The following is a 23,894-nucleotide window of genomic DNA, read 5'->3' on the forward strand; positions in this document are numbered from 1 at the left end:
TCAACATCAAAGTAAATGGTGAAAAACTTGAAGCAATTACACTAAAATCAGAGACTAGACAAGACTGCCCACTCTCTTCTTAACTATTCAATATAGTCTTGGAAGTACTTACTAGACAATAAAATCAGACAGCATAAAAGGTAAAAAATCAAAACCAAAACACCCCCCACAAATTGTAAAGGAAGAAATCAAAATATTACTATTTACAGATGACATGATAGTATACTTAAGTGACCCCAAAAATTCCACCAGAGAACTTTTACAGCTAATAAACAACTTCAGCAAAGTGGATGGATATAAAATTGACTCAAACAAATCAAAGGCTTCATCTACTAAAAAGACAAACAGGTTGAGAAAGACACCTTTCACAATAGTCATAAAAATATTAAATACTTTGGTTTGACACTAACAAAGCAAGTGAAGGATCTGGCTGACAATAACTTCAAGTCTCTGAAGAAAGAAATTCAAGAATACCTAGAAGGTCGAAAGATCTACTAAGTTCATGGATTGGAATAATCAACATAGTAATAATGACCATCTTACTTAAAGCAATCTACAGATCCAATGCAATCCCCCCCTAAATTGCAACTAAACTCTTTATAAAGTTAGAAAAGGCAATTTGCAAATTTATTTGAAATAATAAAAAACCCAGGACAGCAAAAACTATTCTCAACAATAAAAAAACTTCTAGGAGAGTCACCATCCCTGACCTCAAGCTGTATTACAGATCCACTGTGATAAAAACCACATGATATTGTTACATAGACAGGAAGGTAGATCAATGGAAGAGAATCAAAGACCCAGAAGTGAACCCAAATAACTACGGTCACTTGATCTTTGACAAAGAAGCTAAAAACGTTCAATGGAAAATAGTGTTGGTTCAACTGGTGGCATGCAGAAGAAAGCAAATCAATTATTTGTTATCTCTTTGTACAAAATTAGAGTCCAAGTGGATCAAACACCTCCATATAAAACCAGATAAACTGAAAGTAATAGAACAGAAAGTGGGGAAGAGCTTAGAACACATAGGCAGGCACTGGGGGAAATTTCCTGGGCAGAACACAATGGCTACCTCATGAAATTGCAAAGTTTCTGTGATCTAAAGGACACTGTCAACAGGACAAAACAGCAACCAACAGATTGGAAAAATATTTTTACAAATCTTACATATGATAGAGGGCTAGTATACAATATATGCAAAGAATTCAAGAAGTTAGACTCTAGAGAATAAAATAATCCTATTAAAAATGGGGAACAGAGCTAAACAAATAATTCTCAACAGATAAATACTGAATGGCTGAGAAGCACCTAAAGAAATACTCAACATCCCTAGTTATCAGGGAAATGCAATTCAAATCAACCTTGAAATTTCACCTCACTGCAGTCAGAATGGCTAAGATCAAAAACTCAGGGGACAGCAGATCCTGGGGAGGATGTGGAGAAAGAGGAACAGTCCTCCACTGTTGGTACAATTGTAAACTGGTATGCCCACACTGAAAGTCAGTCTGGCAGTTCTTCAGAAAACTGGACATAGTACTCTCTGAGGACTCAGCTATACTAGTCCTTGCCATATACCCAAAAGAAGCTTCAACAAGGACACATGCTCCACCATTTTTATAGCAGCCTCATTTATAATATCCAGATGCTGAAAATAACCCAGATGTCCTTTAATAGAGAAATGGATGCAGAAATAGTGGTACATGTACACAGTACTACTCAGCTATTAAAAGGAATTACTTCATGAAATTCCCAGGGAAATGGATAGAACTAGAAAATAACATCCTGAGTGAGGTAACTCAATCACAAAGACAAAACAAACAAACAAACAAAAACCAAAAAAAGCCACACACAGCATGCACTCTATGATAATTGGATATTTGCCCAAAAGTTAAGAATACCCAAGATACAATCAACAGCATGTGAGCTCAACAAACTGGAAGATCAAAAAGTGAATGTTGCAGTCCTTCTTAGAAGAGGGAAGAAAATCCTCATGGGAAGAAATACCAGGACAAAGAGAGGAGCAAAGACTAATGGAAAGTCTTTCCAGAGACTGATTCACCTGGGGATCTATCCCACATGCAGACACTAAACCCAGTCTCTCTTGCTGATGTCAAAAATTGCTTGCTTACAGGATCCTGATATGGATGTCTTCTGAGAGGCTCTACTAGAGCCTTCAAACACAGATGAAGATGCTTTCAGTTAACTATCGGATTGAGCACGGGATCCCAATAGAGGAGTTAGAGAAAGGTCTGAGGATCTGAATGTGTTTGCAATCCCATAGGAAGTACACAATATCAATCAACCAGATTTCCCAGAGCTCCCAGGGACTAAACCACCAACCTAAGGGTACACATGGCTCCAATCACATATGTAGCAATGGATGGTACTCTCTGCCATCAATAGGAGGCAAGGCCCTTGGTCTTTGAAGGGGAATGACAGGGTAGGGATGCTGGAGGAATGTGGGATGGAAAGCATCCTCATAGAAGCTGGGGAAATAGGATGTGATGGACAAACCAGGGAAGAGAATAACATTTGAAAGTATATACTTAAAATAGCTAATTAAAAAAACAAGTACAATATCAACTAACTAGATCACCCAGACCTCTCAGAGACTAAAACACCAACCAAAGAAGTATACTTGGAGGAAACAAACTCCAGATACAAAGCAGAGGATTGTTTATCTGACATCAATGTGAGGGGAGGAAGGTTTGATTCCCCAGCTTAGGGGGATGTTAGAGGTATGAGGCAGAAGTGGGTGAATGTGTCAAAGAGCATAGTCATAGAGGGAAAATCGAGGGTGGTTAGGGGAGATAGAAAATGGAATTGGTGAAGGGGTAACCAGGTAAGGGGATATCATTTGAAATGTATATGATTAAAATGATTAATTGAAATATATATATAAATAAAAAAATAAATAATGAACTCACACCAAAAAAGAAAGAAACATGCATAGGCTATAATACCTCTAATGACCATGTTTATACATTATAAAAAATTTTGAGTTTCTAAAACAAAAACATGTACTTTAGTATATGTTCAAAACACCATGAAAAAAAACAAAATAGATTTATATTTTAAGTTTGTTTTTAATCTCAAAGGCAAATGGTTAGAGAAAAGCAAACCTAAGCTTTAAAAAGTATCTCTTTTAATTTCTACTTTTTCATGTTAGCTCACAGTATCTATAAAGCAAATGTTCCAGTTCGCATCCATGCTATAGACAATTTGATAGCAGTAATGTTTATGCTCGGCTCCATGTTACATATATTAAGTTACTCTATTTTATATAAATTGCACTCTTCAGTGCACCTTTCTCTGCAAGAGAAGGCGAGTTATTCCTTGGCGGATCTGCTTGGTCTTTGCACTGTAAATGATGGGGTTCATCACAGGAGGTGCCAGCAGGTAGACATTGGCCATGAGAACATGGACCAGTGGAGAGGCATGCTTGGCAAAGCGATGAGTCATAGACACACCAACCATGGGTACATAGAGAACCAGAACAGCCAGCATATGGGACAAACAGTTGTTGAAAGCCCGGAGTCTTTCAGTCCAAGTGGCTGTGTTCAGGATACTTCTCAGGATAAGTACATAGGAGATTACAATGAGCAGAGGGTCTAACACAATAATGAGCAGGACCAGAGCAAAGCCATACCATCTGTTGACCCTGATGTCAGCACAGACCAGGTGAATCATATCCTGGTGGAGGCAGTAGGAGTGAGACAGAAGGTGGGAATGGCAGAAGGGCAGACGCTTGAGCAGGAAAAGGGAGGGAAGAACAGCTAAGACACAGCGGCAAATGATGGCCAACCCTATTTTACCAATCACCTCACTGGTGAGGATGGAGGCATAGTGGAGGGGGCGGCAGATGGCTACATAATGGTCAAAGGACATGGCTAATAGAACAGAGGATTCCATGAATGAAAACCCATGGAGGAAAAATAACTGTGCAAAGCAGGCCTCAAAGCTGATTTCCCGGATGTTGAACCAGAGCAGCTGCATGACAGTTGGGAGCGTGGTGAGAGTGAGACCCAGGTCAGTGAGGGCCAGCATGGAGAGGAAGAGGTACATGGGCTGGTGGAGAGATGGCTCTGTGCGGATGACGGTGAGGATGGTGGTGTTGCCCATGATGGAGATGCTGTAGAGGCAGAAGAAGGGGATGGAGATCCAGTGATGGATATTCTCAAATCCAGGGATGCCTGTGAGGATGAAGTAGAAAGGATCCTGAGTGGTGTTAGTTACTTCTGACATATTTGATGGATGCAGCTTTCAGAATCTGTAATCGACATGAGAAACAGCATCAGTATGATGTCATTGTTCATGCAATCAATACAATCAAGAAGTATGTGTTACACATTATAAAAATGCAATACTGAGCTTTCAACAATCAGATGTTGAACACTGCAGATTCTTTTTCTATAGTTTTATAGTTGAGACAACTTGTATTCATTTCTTTCAACTTGTATTTTTTCAGCTGTGTTTTAAACGAAGTTAAATATTTCTTCTGGGAGAATGTACTCTGATGACTATTGTATCTCTGCACATGTACCTATACATAGACATTTACTACCTGAAATTCATCTTATTAGAATTTTAAAGAAATAAACAAACAGAATTGTCTTTGTCTTCGTTCTACCTGACCAATATCACAGAAACATGATTTTCAGTGCTATGTGATATTTACTCAGATAAAATAACATTTAAATTGAGAAGTATTGAGATTACTTCCAGGTATATATTTTTAGCCAATGTGTAGATTATAGTGACAATTATTTTCTTGTGGAGCATAGGACTAGGAAAGAACTCTTGGACCAATATTGTGTGTTTGCCTTGGGCATCCAGAGTTTAATTTTCATTGGAACAGGTCCACAAAGACTGACTCATAGGTGAATATCCAGTGAGACCTGGAGACATCATGGGAACTTATAGTTACTTGCAGGTCGGTGATATGTTCAAGAAGGTAATATAATAATGTAGACCAGGACTCAAGCAAGGAAGAAAGAAAGGAGGGTAGAAAAGTAGCAAAATTTAGATAGTTTAGTCAAAATCAATTTTTAAGGAAATCTAAAATTCCGTAATTAGATACAAATGGAAGAGAAAGCAAAGTGCATTGTGTAAAACGAAATTTCCAGATGTTTCTGTAAAAGAAACATTTACAAAGCCATTTTAGTGTTAGTAGAGTAATGGAAAGTGAAGCCAAAATGAAATGGTCTGAAGGGAGAATTAATGATACATTAAGTAGTTTCAAAGGGCTCTCTACTGCCTCTAGAGGATAAATACAGGCTTTATTCTTTAAATCTAACCAATAAATGGGTCTTAATTTTGGGGACATTCTATGAATAAAAACTTTGGATACATTTATCAGGAACCCATAAGTATTTAATTATTTCTTATCATTATACCATTTCATGCCCCCTAAGAGATTCATAAATGCCAAATTTACAAGTCTGGAAAAACTCATATAAGAATTTGAACAGTAGCAGTCACAACCACAGTAACAACAACAACATAAAATTAGAAAAAATAGGAATAAAAAAACAGAAATGAATTTCTTTCGATTACAAAAAGGAGGATTAAAATATTTACAAATTTCCCCCTTTGAGTCAATATAATTTAAACTCTGCTCCAATCAATCAATCAATCAATCAATAAAGGAAAATATTTCAAAATGAAATTTTGATAAGAAAGAAAATAATGAAGAAGTTAAAGACACCAGTGAGAATGACCAAGAGAACAGTAAAGAGTAAGGATGCCCACAAACCGTAAATCAAAAGACAAGCCACCATACCTAAAGTTTTTGAAGCTCTCCTTGTGCTAAGAATTAATAATCCACATTAATAGATTCATTATTAATATTTAACCACTTAGAAAATGATCTAAGTAAAGCATGCTAATTACAGACGTGGTTGTTCATTTGTAAAACTTTAAAGAAAAGAAAGTTAAGATGAATCATCTTGGTTTCTCCATTTCTTAGCACTTTGCAAGGACAAGATTCTTTGCCTAACCAGGAAAAGAAGCACAGCACACACAGAACACACAGCACACACAGCACACACAGCACACACAGCACACACAGCACACACAGCACACACAGCACACACAGCACAGTGGATTCTTGAGGCTTTCTAGCCTGATTTTAGTAAAGCAGTGCTGACTCAGGCACATTTATCTATCAATATACCTATCCATCTGTCTGTCTGTCTGTCTGTCTATCTATCTATCTATCTATCTATCTATCTATCTATCTATCTATCTATCTGAGGCAGAGGTTATCTGTGTAGACCTGGCAATCCTAGAAGTCAGTTTATTGAGGCTATCTAGCCTGATTTTAGTACAACAGTGCTGACTCAGGCACATTAATTAATATGTATGTGTACATCAGACATTGATCATGTCCACTTCCTGTATAACTCTTTCCATCACCCCTTTTTTGGTCCCTTTCTACTCCTCTATATGTTTTATACATACATACATACATACATACATACATACATACATACATACATATATGTGTATTCTCCATAAAAATGCATGATTGTCTTTTCTCATCATCATTACTTTGTTGTGCTCTTCCCTTCATACCCCATGCTTTACTTCATATCTCTCTCAACTTTCATGTAACACACACACACACACACACACACACACACACACACACACACACACAGAGCAAAGTTCTGAATATGGTAGAGAATATAGTATGGAAAGCCAGGGAATGTGGAGGAATGTAGTCTCTTAGGTTCTCTGTAGTGTGAATAACAATTTGAAAGGGTGAAGAAAGGGCTAAGATGATATACTAGCATATGCTGTGAATATGAATCCTCTGTGACCCTGCAGAGGTACACCTGGTTATAGTATAATGGGAACCAAGTCAAGTGGGTGAGAAAGGGGGTGAAAACCAATGCCCTGGAGGTAGAACAGAGCTTTCACAAGGCCTTAAGCTAAGGAGAGAAAGAATTCGCATAGGCGTTGACAGAGGGGCTCTGGGCAGGGGGACCTGTGGAAAAAGGATGAAATTAGTGGACAACATAATTTCTGAAGGTGAGAATGTATTTGTATGTGTCTACAAATTTGTTAGTGTGTGTGAATACAGGACAGCAAGTGAGTCCATGTATTTGAGCATGAGTATTCATACATGTGTGACACCCTAGGGTAGACCTAAAGCCAGTAGATATATATTAAGGAGAATCAAAGGCAGATGAAAGAATAGAATGAAGGGAGAGGAGGAGGTATTGGTAAATAGTGCCAATGTTCTTCCTTTGCTGTGCATAATACACATAAGAGTCTATTGAGTAATTCTGCAGATGGGTTAATTTCTTAGCTAGACCTGCCAGGGGAGAAAATGATACCTGCATGCTTGCGGGATTATTTATTTAGCTCTTCATGCCCTTTCTAGCCCTGATTCTTCTATGCCCAGTCCTTGTGTTCTCGGGTCTGGATTGAGTAACTGGAAAATACTCACAGAACGTGCCCTTAACTGACAAGCCTTCATTTAGGGGGCACTGTAACATCCAACTCCCAGAGGGTGTTTGCTAGTTTCCCATTCATTTTTTTTTTCATTTATTGTCTTTGTTTCCCTAGAATCCATCTCTTTCAGAGACATTTGATAAGCTTTTTGTGGAACAGAAAAGATAAACAAATAGGGGACATCACAGGGGAGCAACAGCGATTTCACCCAAAAAAGCCACTTTTTCAGTGGCAAAATTCTGATCCCACAGACCAGAACACATTAGGTTCCACAGAGCATATAAGTAGAGGCACCTGGGTCACTCTTAGCGTCAATGATAGTATGTGATAAATCTCCACATCAATTGCTTCATGTCTCCTACCTGCCACATTTCCGTCCAGCTCCCTCTCCCCAAGACACACTCCTTAACTGGGTCTGCTTAATTCTCCCCTTGTTTCTGTGGAATATCCTCTCTCAGCTTTTCCTTCTCTTTTTGCTATCCATCTTATTCCTATCCATTTTGGGAAGGCATTCAGCCTCATTGGTACTCACTGTGTTCTCTCAGTGGTTTTCAGTATTTACTCTCTGGTCCACATTTGCATGTGTTTTTTATGTTACTGTGGATCCCAAGCTGAAATATAGGAAGCCTGTGGGGAGAGCCCTCAGTGATCTTAAAAGCATATGCATATGTTCTCTGAGACCTCAGCCCTCAAGGGAGAGAATCAGAAAGCCTTTCTTGTTCAGAAGATGTTCTACTCTGTACTGAGAAGTTGGAAACCTGGACATCTAGACCTCAGAGCACAAGGTTTGGCCACAGTTGGAAAGCATAGTCTCTGGAAAATTAACACAAAATTCTATAAGGATGGGCTACCACAGGAGTCAAAGGCAGAGGCTGAATTTTAGTCTTATGTGTGCCAGACAGAGGTTGTGTTTATTCCTTAGCAGAAATTCTAATGTTTTGAAGCTCAGATTAAGTTCAATTTGGAAAAAAGCTCCTATCATTCAAGTTTAAATTTGAAGTGCAAAAATTATTTATGTGAATTCCTGTTCTGATGCTTGTAAAAGCAAGATTAGAATAGAGAAAAAATGGCTTGAGATTATTATAAAGATGTGAAAAGAGTAAATTAAAAAGTTTGTCTTCAATGCATGCAGACTCCTAGCTTGAAAAAGGGAAACTGAAAAGTGGAAGCAAACAGTCTTTAGTAACATTCCTTAAGCATTCTGTGTGCATCAAATGAGGAAGCTGGCACTTGGGAATGTGATGATTCTCCAAGACTAAGTAAGAATGGCCTCTCAATCTGGGTTTAAGGACTGTCCACTGTTGGAAATCAGTTACCCTTTAACATTGTCATGTCATGAATACAGCAAGACTAAGAGGTGTCCAGATCTCCTGGGAGATTCACAAGTCTTTAGACAAATGGGTATTCCCTCACAGTGGCCTGCAAGGAACAGCTGTGACATAGAGTACACATTGCTTCCTCTACAGGAATGAAGGATCTTTCCTCAGGCATGAAGAGACTGTTTATATGAAGTATAAATTATGTTCATATAGTTCTTATTTGTTAAAAACAAGACCTAGTGGAATAAAATTGAGACAGCTTTGTATTTTTCATATGAACAAAACCCAAGAATAATAAGACTCGGGTTGGCAAATAAATGGGCATGGAATCTTTAGGGAAATAATGACAATGTATTTACCTACTAAAATTATGTTTTCAGAAATCTTTATTCAGCAATTCCTTCTGACGAAATTACATTTACAAAGGTATTTATTCACATGGAAATTGACGCACATGTATGAGAACTTTTGACTATGTGAAAACTGACACAAATGTATAAGAATTTTCACTACATGAAAACTCACACATCTAAGAACTTTGGACTACAATATTATTTATAAGATTTATGCATAAACAGATACTCTGGAAACCTGTATACTAGAATTCAATTTATGAAACATATAGATATATAAAAATATATGCCAAAGCTATTTCATATACCTACTAAGAATGACCTCAATGCCATACATATACATTAAACATCAACTCAAGGACAACATACATTTTTGATAGAAAAACAGCATGGAAGAAAAATGAGTCTTTCTTTACAGTGATTTGCATAAAATAGTCATTGAATATGATGTACTTAATTCCTTCACAAGAAAGGATGGCTCTCTCTTTAGCGTAAAGGGGTTGTGATCAGTGTCACCTAGGGAACATCTAACTTCAGAGTGTTGTGTAACTTCACTTATTTGTTAAGTATTTTAGGTGGTTCTATGTAGTACAGATTGGTATCAAATTTTCTGTGGCTGAAGATGATCCTAAAATTCTGCTTCTCCTACATTTGCTCCTCAAGTTCTGGTATTATAAGTTTGCACCACCACACCTCATTTTATAAGGTGCAGGAGACTGTAAACCCAGGACTTCTTGAACATTAAGCAAGCACTCTACCAACTGAGCTATGTCCCTAGACATTGTGAGACTTTATCTAATCTACATTTCTTCCCAGCCACTGGTACTAAGCTATGATTTAGATTGTCATTGTAAAAGATTCTTTTGTTTTTATGATAATAGATCCAAGATGCATATAATTGTTATACATATACATATATAATATGTTGATATAAACACACACATATAAAAATATAATAATTTGAAGTGCTTTTTGATATTTGAAGAGATAAAACAGAATTACTGAACAGTAGACAAAAAATAAATATGGTTGATATATACTTATGTTGAGACTCAAAGTTTCTATAGCCTCAAATATTGGGGTATTGATTAAGACATCTCAGTCCGTTAACAAGTTCTCAAGGGAGAGAGTGAAGATTAAAGAAAAGACAATTAAACAATATTATAATGTGACTCCAGCCAGTGCTGAAGCACCTTTTTTTCCCAGTCTGCTTTTATACCATTCTAAGTACATGCCAAAAATAGGGTCAATTCTAGGACAAGAAACAAACAAAAAAAAGCATAAACAAAATAGTCAGGGAATAAACCAGGCAATAAAAAATGTCCCATGATTACTATATTCAGGAATGTATCAAGATGATAAAGATCTTGAGCCTATTCTCTTGTCCTAGCCCAAAGTCAAATTCTTGCCTGAACTTATTTCCTTATCCTAGCACAAGGTCATAATTTTGTCAGTATCCTTGAAGCAGTACCAAGAGCTTTCCACAGGATATCCCTGGTAAGGGGCCTGGATATTTACCATGCAATCTCCAGAAATGGAAGTGAGCTGTTAAAACTTTCATTTTCTACTACACTGTTGAAAATCGGATCCTATCATCTTCTTTGTATCTTTCTAAATGTGGAATGCTTCTCTGCAAATTCCCTTAAAATATTCGTTCTATTTTTCTTGTAAATGACCTATCTTTCTTGCTCTGATTCTGTACAGAAAGGCCTTCCATATAGATTTGTCAGCTTGATTTTTCCCTACAATATTAAATCCCTGTCTTCTACTGAGTTCCTATGCCAGAGAGTGGCTGTGAGTCTAGCCTGTACTCTTCAGCAACTACAGATTTCTAGTTCAGAGTGTATCTAAGCATAACAAATAAAAACTTGGAGGTCAGGCCACAGGCATAATTTCTCCAGAAAGTCCTTCTCAGTCATTATTGTCCTTAAAACTGTAACATGGAAGCAAGATTTTAAATGTCTGAAATGGATATTTAAAGGCTTATTTTATTTGTGTTTATACATATATTGGATATTATAAATTTTGACTAAAATCCATCCTAAACTTTATTCTAGAAAGTACAAAATGTGGCAGAGATACAAAATATATGGAGGAATATTTGCTTGGCTCCATGGGTGAAGGTATAAGTCTCAAATTGATCCTCAAATACCTGGAGACTCCCTTGAATGAGACAAGAGATTGGGGATTGATGCCAACTCAAGATCCTCAATCAGCCCCTCAGGGTGAGTAACTGGAAGGCAACTCTGAATGGTTATAATAAACAGTTTTTATACTTTTTAGAGGTACAGGTTACATCAGCAAGGTTACAGTTTAAACTTATTGGCTAAGCATATTGACCTTTGAATCTATTGGCTAGCAAGAGTATGACATGCATTCGAACTCTATCTGGGACCAGAGAGTCAGGTGACTATCAGTCACTACATTCAAGAATGTTCCGACTCCTCCCAGTAACTGTGGATAGAGAATGAAATTTGACCTAGCATCGACTCAAGGCGGGAAACAGATACTTGGTCTAGTCTTGACCTAAGGCAGTGTGTGTAAAGCTGGCAAAGCCTGTAGGGTTTCTTAAAGAAACCTGGTATTTTTTGTCACTGCTTAATCTTGATCCTCTAGAGCTGTGTTCAGTAGTACTTTCTATTTGACTGAATTATAATAAGATCAAAGTGTTAAAGTGTTTGAGTTCTTGCTCCATCAACATATGCTGTTGACATATCTGAGGTGTGGTTCAGCCAGAAGACAATACTGGCTCTTGGTTTTATATGCTTGGATAAGATACTGAGAAGTAATAGAGTATTATCTCATGTTAGTTAAAAATTTTTATTATTCATTTTTTTACTTACGCACTTTACTTTCCACTCACTGCCCCTCCCAGTTACCTCTTCCTACAATCCTTCCCCAATACCCCTTTCCTTTTCCTCTGCAAGGGTGGGGGCCCTAGATATCGCCCCACCCTAGCACATCAAATCACTGTGAGGATAAGCACATTCTTTCCCTCTGAGGCCAGACAAGGCAGCTCAGGTAGAAGAACATATTCCACAGACAGGCAACAGCTTTTGGAGCAGCCTCTACTCCAGTTGTTAAGGGACCCTCATGAAGACCAAGTTGCATGTCTGCTATATATATATATGTGCAGGGAGGCATAGGTTCAGCCCAGTATATTCCTTGGTTGGTGGTTCAGTCTCTGAGAATGCTAATGGTCCAGGTTAATTGATTCTGTTGGTCTTTCTGTAATCTTAACCCCTGTTTTTCCATAAGAGTCCCCAAGCTCCATCCACTGTTTGGCTGTGGGTATCTGCATCTGTCTGAGTTAGCTACTGGGTGGAACCTCGCAGAGGGTAGCCAGAAGCACTAGATATTTATCTGAAGAATAAACATTATGTTAATACTACCTGAGGCTTTGTGAGGTATCACTAGAAAACTTCTATGTCTACTATATATTTGTCCTTCAATAATTTTGAGTCCAAAGCACTTTAATTATTTAAAGTATCTGTGTAATCACATCCAACAATATGAAAATGATATAAAGAGTAAACTTGTTTCTCTGCGCCTGTGTAGAACAACTTCAATGTCCTTTATAATGTGCAGGATTTGTAACTGCAGAGAACCCTGGAGTGGTGCCCTGGCAAAACTGGGAAAATAACACATAAGAATTGTTGTAGGGAGCTTATTTGGATAGCCTGGAGCTCAAGGATCAGTTCACCTACTCTGGAATTCACAGACTCAAGAAGATGCAACATTGGTTATTGTCCTTTCTCCTAGTTTAGGGAGTGTAGTCCATTTCTCAGGTCTTTCAATTATCAGTTTCATTTTTCTATGAAGAATGAGGTGTTTTCAGAAACAGTCTTTCTTGCATTACTGCTCCAGATTTACAAGGCAATGGATTTAGGCATGCAGGCCACATCACACGGCATGTACTACCATTGATTTTGTAAACTGATCCATCACAAAAAATCTGCATCTACTTGTCATACAATTCTAGTTAATGGACTAGACTCTAATTTCATTCAACTAGACACTGGGCTTTTGAAGATATATTTATTTTGGTTTAATTATGTGTATGTGTCTTATTGAATTACATGTGCCAATGGAGGCCAGAAGAGTCTGCTCCCCTTTGACTTGGAATTGAAGGCAGCTGTGAGGTATCCAATTCAATTGCTGAAAACAGAACATGGGTTCTGTATAAGAGCAGTATGCACACTTTACCACTGACCATCTTCACAGTTCCTAGATATTTGGTTTTAAACTTACATCAGGTATACCACATAAACTGAATGACACATGGTAGTAGAAGCCAACTAAATATCCCCCAGTGTTAATATCCGACTAAACTCTGAACCTCTTCTCTGCCAGCGTTCGGACAATGCTGTGACGGATCTCCTTGGTCTTAATGCTGTAAACAATGGGGTTGATGACAGGGGGAAAGAAGAGGTAAGCATTGGCCATCATGGTTTGTATCAGAGGTGACACATGATGTGCAAAGCGATGTACCATAGACAAGCCAATCATTGGTACATAATAAACAAGCACAGCACAGATATGTGAGCCACATGTGTTTAGTGCTTTCTTCCTCCCACCTCCAGTAGCAATTCCAAGTACAGTACGGAGTATAAGCCCATAGGACACCACAATGAGCAATGAATCTACCCCAAAAGTGGATGTAACAACAAAAAGTCCATAGATGTTGTTGATAGAAATGTCCCCACAAGGTAGATGAATAAGGTTGGGGTGAAGACAATAGGAATGAGAGAGGGCATTGTGACCACAGAAGGGAAGTCTTCTTAAGAGTATTGGCAATGGGGCCATTAGTATAACACTTTTCATTCCAATGACAACTCCTGTGCCAAAGATGCGAGGCAGTGTCAAGATAGTTGTATAACGGAGTGGGCTGTAGATGGCCACAAAGCGGTCCACAGTCATGGCCAGCAACACAGCTGACTCCATAATGGAGAAAGAATGGATGAAAAACATTTGGAGAAGGCATGCTTCAAAGGCAATCTCTGAAGTTTCAAAAAGGAAGATACCTAACACGGTTGGCAGAGTGGAGGCAGAGACACCAACCTCAGCCAATGCCAGCATAGCAAGAAAGAGGTACATGGGCTGATGCAGGGAAGCATCTGTTCTGATGACATGAAGGATGGTGCCATTCCCAAGGAAGATGATGATGTACATTAGGCAGAAGGGGATGGATATCCAGTGGTGCTCTGTCTCCAGTCCTGGGATGCCAACCAAAATGAATGTTGTAGGTAAGAACCCCACAGAGCTATTGGAATTCTTCATGCTGAAATCTCATCCCATGTGAGAAGTACCACCTCAAAAGTCACAAGCAAACTGCTGAGATTATATTATGTTGGAAAAACAATTAAGAATCAACAAAAGAGAAGAAAACAAACTTGGATTCATATGAATGAAGGTATTATTTTTCAAAACTGACAGTTGATTTTCATCCATATGTTTGCATTGTGAAGGAGTTTTTTTTTTTTTTTTCTGTCACAAAGAAGTCATAGATGGAGAAAAAGTATTCACCCAAATTGCATAAAAAGAAATTCTGTCTTTTGCTGCTGTGGACACTCCTGGCAATAGGAAGCTACTTGGGAGAGAACTTACAGTCCCAGAAGAAAGAATTGACTAATGTTTGCAATAGGTAAAAAGATGATCTTGATAAATATTTAAGTATAAGACAAGTACTGTAAATATCCCAATGAGTAGGTAGTGGGAGTAGGTAGTGGATGGCGATGAAGTAAAGCAATAATGACATCATGTCAATAGTGCAGCCTGGAGCAAGTAACTAGAAAGACCATGTCCAACTGACCCAGTGACTGAGAAGGTATCAGAAGCCAGACTGGCTTATTTGTAAATGACATTATAGCTTCTCAAAATACTGTGATGATAACATCCAGTATCTTTTGACTGATGGTCTTTAAAACCTGCCACCCTTATTTGTCAGGATTTCTTTCCCTTTATTGTAGGCACACCACTGTCCTTACAAGAGCAATACTAACAGTCCAAGCACATTTTCAATCAATGTTTTTCAGGGCAGAAAATGTCATCAGATGAGAAAGAACCTTCCTAGCAGAATGTTGTCTGGGATGGTATAGTATTACAGAAGCATCCTGGTCAGAGAAAATAGGACTGACTTCTCATGTTAGATTTCTATCTCACTTATGAATGCATGTTCTCCTCTTCCTGATCTCTGCTTATCTACACACATATGCAGAAGCCTAAGTTACAAATTCTCCTTTGCAAGTATTTTTTATAGCTATTGCAACAGAGAGAATTCATTATTCTAAGTTAGGCATTTTTAGGTTTTCTCTGCATTACTACCCTATACCTAATTAGCATTTTTCTACGAGTCTCCATGTATGTTGAAGAAAGTAAGGACTTCTGGACTTACTCAGAAAAATCTCTGCAACTTTTAGCCGTAAAACTGAGAGTATATGTATTGCTTCTGATGTTCAGACAGTGTCATTTAGTATGCCAAAGCCTTCTTCTCACTCAAATTACATTCTGGGATAAAAAAGTTCCACATTCTGTGAGAAAGACCTAAAGGAAATTGATTTAGGTTTTAAAAGTCAGAGAAATCTCCACTTACATAAAAAACAATAAACAAACAACAACAGAACAGCTCAGACCTGAGGATCAGCAGAAGGATTCCAGATTAAGCAGAGAAGTGAGGTGTATCCTGCTGGGTGTCTAACTTACTGCCTGTGGAATGCAGGTAGTTAAGGACAGCTATGCACTTGAATAAGTTGATAAATCGGCTTACCACAGTACAATTTTTGTAATTTTCTTTGTAAATTAATTTTGCAGTTTTTAACCGTGAACTCTGTAGATAATGACATTGTATGCAGTGTCAACGGGATAAACATGCCTGACATGAAAAACAGTCATTGTCACAGTCCATGTGTGACATTGCATTCTGAGAAAAAGAAAACTGTGGCTACACTGGAATACATTGGGATTAAAAATTTTAGTCTTTAAAACCTCTTATGAACATATCAAATATAGCAATGAAAAAGCACAGCTCTCATTTCCCTCCTGCACATAGGATCCTGGTACTCATCCCTCCCTGCTGCAGCTGAACTCAGCAGGTATGAGATTTGGGAGAGGTCTGCACAGTGGGTTGTGCTGCAGCTTAAGGTGGAGAGAGTCAGGAGCAATCAATGGCCTCTGAGCAATGATCATACACACATCAGACCTGGAGTGTGTAAAAACCTGGTGGTGTTAAAATAGATGCTTCAACAATTAGTTCCTTAATGGGCTGAGTATGAGTCTCCTGGACTAAAAGCTCTTCCTCTTAACTTGGTTTACTGAATCCTTGATCCTGCTATAACCATATCTTGCCTGCCACAGCTCAAGAATCCTGATAGTGAACAGACTAATCTTGGTAGATTCTGGGAACCAGGGGCTCTCTTTCTTTAATTTTGCGCCCTTTGTTCTTCACTGATTTTTTTATTACACTTAATTTTTTTTGTTATTTTTTTCTTTCCTGGTCCCCAATCTTTGCAGTCATTTAGGGAAAATGTTCTTGAAAGAGATCTAACACAGTTGTTCTTCTGAGTTTAGGAAGTTTTTCAAAATATGGGAGGTGATAAAAGAAATCATTTAACTATGGAGAGAAAAAAACAGTATAGAATAGAATTATAATTCAGAAAATATCTTGGAACTGGGCAGGATGAAGTTGTCTCCTATGTAAAGTACATTTTCTACATACGTGTATATATTTTTCTTTACTGTCCAAGACAGCAATGTTACTATCTACCTCAGACAATATGTCTGAATATTTTTCATAAGCTTTTAGCAACAAAAAAGTATTAGTATTTCCTGCCTATAACCTTTTTTTTTTTAAAGTATTCTCTGGGAGATCGGCTTATCCCCAGTTATCTAATTGCACTGTTCTTTCCTGTTACTGTCTGGCTGGTGCTATCACTGCATTGATGTGGGAAACAAGAAGACAGTTTCCAGTAATAGATCAGCCCCTGACAAGATGCCTGAGTTACATGAGGGATACAGGAGGTGTCTACACTAGAAGTGTTACAGTAGAAGAGCTATTTCTAGATCTTATGACCTATGACCTTTTTGTGAACTTGCCCTTAGCTGTCTTTAGGCTTCTTGTCATTTCATCTCACATGTTCAGGCAGCTAAAGTGGTGCCTGTCAATAGGAAGAAAGCTACAGAGCTTTGATCAGGGATGAAAATTGAAACGTTTTATTTGGGGGGGCATTTTATTTATTTACATTTCAAATGTTATCCCCCTATTCTTGTTCCCCCTCTGGAAACTCCCTATCCCATCTTCCCTTTTTCTGCTTTTATGAGGTGCTTTCCTAACTACCCACACACTCTTACCTCTCCACACTAACCTTCCCTGTTCTGGGGCATTGAGCCTTTCCAGAACCAAAGTCCTCTCTTCCCACTGATATCCCTCAAGGCCATCCTTTACTAAATATGCAGTGGGAGGTTAAATCTTTCTCAAGCTGCTTTAGGATGGAGGGCTGGTAGACCATAGGCTTGAGCACTTACCATTTAATATTGACTGTGACTCGAGACTCTCACTTTTGCTTGTTCTTGGCCCATGCCATCCTTAGCTTCACAGATCTGTGACTAGAACGATGCCTTGAATCTTTTAAAGCCAATAAGAAGCTCCATTCGTGGAGTAAAAAAGACAGAGTCATGTTCCCTGAAGAGCAATTATCTTAATCTTACTATTCATACTGCTTTCTCAATATCAGGCTCCCCTAAGAAAATTAGAGTTTGGTATGAAAATGAATATGTATAGAGTTATCTTGTGTGATAATTAAAGAAGGAACTTGAAGAAATTACTCAGAACATATTACTTCCTTTCTAAGGAAAACAAAAGCAAACACTTGGAAGACATCATTTTATCCAAAAATAGTCATGTAAAAATTAAAGTTAGAATAAAAATTACAAAAGGCTAAGGGAAACAGGAGAATGATGGGGGAATAAGAAAAGCTTAATCAAATATATAATATATAGTTAAAAAGAAAGAACAAATCCTTTTGTTCTATTACTGCAAATTGGGTAACTATTGTTACCTATTTTAATGCACTGCCTCTTAAAAAAACAACAGAGTATTATGAATGACATCACCACAGAGAAATGCTAAAGGATGTATATTATACATTTTTTTGATTCAATCATCAATATGTAACTGTGTTGAAAGATTACATAAGTACATTTTATTATCGCATCAGCTATAGTAATTTAATTTTTAAAAATTCACTTATTTAAACAACATATCTTGATCTACAATCCTTCCTCTAATTTTTTCCAACTTTCTCCCAACACATATTCTTTTCAATTTCTTGTCTTTTCTAAAAACAATAATTCATGAAGTTAATTTGTGAGATCCATGTTTGCATGTGGGTAGAAACATTTGCTTTTGCACAGACAATTGAAAGTTACACCATTTTCAAGAAAAAGTGACTCTCGTCTCCCTAGAAGCCATTGATTGCCAATAGTCTTTCAGCAAGGGATGGGGCCTTGGAAGTTCTCCCTTATTCTGCTGTAAGTTTAATTGTCTTAGCTTGGGGCATATTACCATAGCTACTGTGAGTTTATGAGTATGAAAGCTCTGTCATGTCCAGAAGGTAACAGTTTACTTCCTTGTCTATGGCTCTATCTTTTTTCTGTTCCTGTTTTGTGATGTTCCCTGAGCCGACAATGGCCTGTCTGTTGCTAAGAATTTCTTGTTGTCTATCCTTGGTTCTCTGATCAGTTGACTTTTGTTACAAATAGTTTCCCATTGGAAAAATAAAGCTGGGAGTAGCAGTAATCTGCAGTGTAAAGACAGGCAGCCTGGCATGACCATTATTAGCAAAACAACAACAGTGGACTCTCTTCCAAGGGCCTCTGACCTCTCAACATTCGGGGTTTGGACCAGGTTTATGGTACTAAGCCTGAATTTACTTTTGTGGGGTGGCCTCAAAACTAGCCAGGGGTACCCTTCACAATCGTTACAAAAACTATGAAATACCTTGGTGTGACTCTAACTAAGCAAGTGAAGGACCTGTATGACAAGAACTTCAAACCTCTAAAGAAAGAAATTGAGGAGGATCTCAGAAAATGGAAAGATCTCCCATGCTCCTGGATTGGAAAAATCAACATCTTAAAAATGGCCATCCTACCAAAAGCAATCTACAGATTCAATGCAATCCCCATTAAAATTCCAACCCAGTTCTTCATGGAATTGGAAAGATTAATGTGCAATTTCATATGGAATAAAAAAAGACCTAGAATAGCGAAATCCATCCTCAACAAAAAAAAAAAAAAAAAACATCTGTGGGAATCACTATCCCTGACCTCAAGCTATATTACAAGGCAATTGTGCTGAAAACTGCATGGTACTGGTACAGAAATAGGCATGTGGATCAATGGAATAGAATAGAAGATCCAGAAATGAGCCCTCATGTATATGGTCACCTGATTTTTGACAAAGGAGCAGTAAACATTCAATGGAAAAAGGACAGCCTATTCAACAAATGGTGCTGGTCCAACTGGCACTCAGCATGCAAAAGAATGAAAATAGACCCGTTCTTATCTCCTTGTACAAAGCTCAAGTGTAAGTGGATCAAAGATCTCCACATTAAACCAGATACACTGAAACTATTAGATGAGAAAGTAGGGAAAACCTTAGAACACATAGGTACAGGAGAAAATTTCCTGAACAAAACACCAATGGCTCAAGCTCTAAGGTCAAAGATTAACAAATGGGACTTAATGAGATTGCAAAGTTTCTGTAAGGCTAAAGACATCGTCAAGAAAACAAAACGGCAACCAACAGAATGGGAAAAGATCTTTACCAACACCACATCAGATAGAGGCCTAATATCCAAGGTGTACAAGGAACTCAAAAAGCTAGACACCAGAGAATCAAATAACCCTATTAAAAATGGGGTACAGAGCTAAACAAATCATTTTCAGTTGAGGAACACCGAATGGCCGAAAAACATCTGAGGAAGTGCTTGACATCCTTAGCTATCAGGGAAATGCAAATCAAAACAACCCTGAGATTCCACCTCACACCAGTCAGATTGGCCAAGATCCAAAACTCAGAGGACAGCAGATGCTGGCGAGGCTGCGGAGAAAGAGGAACACTTCTCCACTGTTGGTGGGGTTGAAAGCTAATACAACCACTCTGGAAATCTGTCTGGCGATACCTCAGAAAATTGGATATAGTACTACCTGAAGACCCAGCTATTCCACTTCTGGGCATATACCCCAGAGACACTTTAATACACAACAAAGATATATGCACCACAATGTTCATAGCGGCTCTATTTATAATAGCCAGAAGCTAGAAGGAACCCAGATGTCCTTCAGAAGATGAATGGATACAAAAATTGTGGTACATATACACAATGGAATACTACTCTGGCACCAGAAACAATGACTTAACCAAATTCTTAAGAAAATGGCTGCATCTAGAGAATATCATCCTGAGTGAGATAACCCAGTCACAAAAGAACAGACATAATATGAAGTCACTGATAGTGGGATGCTAACCCCAGAGGCTTGCACTCCCCCAGAAACAACTCACAGACTGTATGAAGACCAAGAAATAAAGAAAACAAAAAAAATATACAAATATTTACAAAACAAGAAGACTTTGACTATTTTCCATGTTGCGTTTTGTTTTGTTTTGCTTATTGTAACTATTAGGTTTTCAGTGCATACTGTCAAGCCCTTGAAAAAAATCATGTACTGACTAAAAAAATATATTCACATGGTTTTATGTAAAAATTATTTCAATGTCTGAAAAAACAATACTGACAAAAATGTATAATTTTAAGCAAAAAATGTTTAAAATCTGTACATTTATCTTTGTTTTGTAAAATAAAGCCGTTTAAAAAAAAAAAACTAGCCAGGGGTGATTGGTCATCCCTATATCCATAAGTCTTAGCAGGCTAAATAACTTTTTTCTAGCATATAGAAGCCTATAAACATCTGAAATACTTGACTCTGTCATTAGCTGTGTATGCTCTCAGCTACAAGAATGTGTGCTTCTCACTGTTCCAAGGTTTGCATAAGTTTTACATCTATGTCGATACCTACTTTTTATACAAGTTATGAGACAGCAAACGAAACAATTGAATAATTTATTTTTGAAAAACAAAACAAAACAAAATCAAAGAGTATATGTAAAGTGGTTTTATTTATTTATTTATTTATTTTACTATGGTAGAATTTCCCCCAGATAACCATTATTATTATAAATTAAATGTGTTTTTAAAATAAATAGACAGATTAATTAATTTATTACCCTTTTAATATAAAATTTGCAATTTCTTGCTTAACTTTTGAAAACCTGTAAATTTTAAGTATCATTTTCACTAGTATAGTATGTTCCATGGTATGGTTAAACCATAATTTACTTATTTATTCATTTATGAAGTATTAGAATATTTTTGTTGTTGAAATTTTTTTTCATAGAATATATTCTGTTTAGGGTTTCTTCTCCCTACTCCCTCTTTTACCCAACTCCACACCCCTGATCGCTCTCTCTCTCTCTTCAGAAAATAAAAAGGCTAACAAACAAACGAACAAAAAAAAGGCCCCAAACAAAACAGAATTTAAAAGAAAAAGAAAAAGCACTGAATTTTCAGTTTACAAAGATTTATTTATTTATTTATTTATTTACTTACTTACTTACTATCTATTTATTTTGTGTGTGCATCTGAGTGCTTTTGAATTTTACAAAATTATTTATCACTTATTATTTATCTATTTGCTTATTTTGTGTGTGCATTTGATTCTTACGAAATTGAAAAGAGAACATTAAAAAATTCCCTGGAGCTGGTATTGCTTAGTTAATGGGTTCTAACAACCAAATTTTTGTCCCTTGGTAGAGTACTGTGTGCTCTTAACTGATGAGCCATCTACAGCCCTGCTTTTTTTTTTTTTTTCTTGTTTGAGCAAAACGAAATATACTATCTTGAATACTGCTAGAGAGAATTTTGCATTTAAGTATCTGCCGTGATAAGAAAAGAGATCATAATTCCAGGCCAGTGCTGAGCATCGGAACTGTTAGATTAAGAACATACGAACAAACTATCAGTTTAGATCATCACATGTGCTGCCTGGCAACCTTTGTTCTCCATGCATTCATTAACACGAGTTACTTTCAAGTTTTCTAGCATTGCTCTCTCTCCCTCTCCTCTCCCTTTCCTGCTTTTGGTGATATGACTGGATTTGGGTGGGGGGCTCTAATTGGTGGGTTAGAGTCTTAATATTTTCTTTGAAGAAAGAGTTGTATTAACCCCTGACGAATCTGCCTGTTCTTAGCACTATAGATGACGGGATTCAGCATCGGTGGTACCAGAAGATAGATGTTGGCCAGGAGCAAGCGGACAGCAGGTACAGCCTGCTTCATGAAGCGATGCACCAGAGCCACGCTGATCATAGGCACATAGTATACAAGAACTGCACACATATGTGACACACAAGTATTGAGAGCTTTCCTCCGCCCCTCCCCAGAGGTTATGTTTAGTACCGTGTACAGGATCAGCACATAAGAGGCGACAATGAGCAGTGAGTCCAGCCCAAAAGTGGAAGTCACGATGCAGAGCCCCAGAATGCTGTTGGGACGAGTGTCCCCACAGGGCAGCTGGATTAGATCTGAGTGCAGACAATAGGAGTGGGAGAGCACATTGTGGCCGCAGAAAGGCAGACGCTTTAGGAGAAAAGGCAGGGGGAACATGAGCAACAGACTTTTCAGTCCAAGTGTAACACTGGTACCAGCAATCCGGTGCAGAGTCAGGATGGCGGTGTAGCGGAGTGGGTTGTAGATCGCGACAAAGCGATCCACAGACATGGCTAGAAGAACTCCTGACTCCATGATGGAAAATGAATGTATGGAGAACATCTGCAAAAGGCAGGCTTCAAAGCAGATTTTATTGTCACCAAGCAAAAAGATGCTGAGCACAGTGGGCAGGGTCGAAGCAGAGACACCAAGCTCAGAGAAGGCCAGCATAGCCAGGAACAAGAACATCGGCTGGTGCAGAGAACTGTTTTTCCTGATCACAGCTAGAATGAGCGTGTTGCCTACAATGCCTATAATATACATGAAACAGAATGGGATGACCAGCCACGGGTACCATGCTTCCAGACCAGGGAAGCCAGTCAGCAGAAAATAGTTTGGGGTGAATTGACTGCTGTTGAACATTTTCCTGAGCTTGGTATCTGGGGACTTTAGCTTGTCAGGGCAACAAATATAACCTGATATAAAACACAGTTTACTGTAGATAAAAAAGAGACCAGATTTTCTTTCTTCTTTCTTTTCTTCTTCCTTTCTTCCTTCTTTCCTTCCTTCCTTTTTCTTTCTTTCTTCCTTTCTTTTTTGTCTGTTATGGTCTTCTTATATCTTTTCTGCTTTATGACCAACTCAGTGTTACCATCAGTGCAGTATAAAATGTGTCTTGATTTGCAATCAGGTATATATATAAAAAAATATGACAGGACACTGTACTAACCACAAGTCAAATTGATTTCTTCTATTGATCTTATGATGTTTAGCTTTCAAGAATGTATTGTTCCCCTTTCTCTAGAGAAGGAAGGCATTCACTAGAAAGACCAAAAATTCATTAAACTAATTGACTAGGCATTCTGTATATTCCTGTTAAAGTTACTTATATTTAATTTCCAGTTGTGGATAGGGATAGGAATTAAAAGAAAAATGACTTTATTTGTACATAGAACTGGGCAAGTGATAAAAACTCCTAAAACTCATTTCTACACTGAATCA

General features: G+C 37.8%; 3 protein-coding genes across 3 annotated transcripts; all 3 read right to left on the reverse strand.

The window, feature by feature from the left end:
- Positions 1–3,297: 3,297 nt before the first annotated feature.
- On the reverse strand, positions 3,298–4,245 carry LOC308418073 (olfactory receptor 51Q1-like; the record flags this gene model as incomplete). The annotated part of the gene is made up of 1 exon (XM_080913403.1): positions 3,298–4,245. One exon carries the CDS (start codon positions 4,243–4,245, stop codon positions 3,298–3,300), a length of 948 nt encoding a protein of 315 aa, XP_080769529.1.
- A 9,214-nt stretch (positions 4,246–13,459) lies between these two features.
- On the reverse strand, positions 13,460–14,413 carry LOC308418041 (olfactory receptor 51J1-like; the record flags this gene model as incomplete). The annotated part of the gene is made up of 1 exon (XM_080913377.1): positions 13,460–14,413. The coding sequence occupies one exon, from the start codon at positions 14,411–14,413 to the stop codon at positions 13,460–13,462; it is 954 nt and encodes a 317-aa protein (XP_080769503.1).
- Positions 14,414–22,376: 7,963 nt separating this feature from the next.
- Positions 22,377–23,315, reverse strand: LOC308418099 (olfactory receptor 51I1-like; the record flags this gene model as incomplete). Its single annotated transcript, XM_080913427.1, has 1 exon — positions 22,377–23,315. The coding sequence occupies one exon, from the start codon at positions 23,313–23,315 to the stop codon at positions 22,377–22,379; it is 939 nt and encodes a 312-aa protein (XP_080769553.1).
- Positions 23,316–23,894: the final 579 nt, after the last annotated feature.

The sequence above is a fragment of the Micromys minutus genome, assembly GCF_963924665.1.
Source record: "Micromys minutus genome assembly, chromosome: 2".
NCBI classification, from domain to species: Eukaryota; Metazoa; Chordata; class Mammalia; order Rodentia; family Muridae; genus Micromys; species Micromys minutus.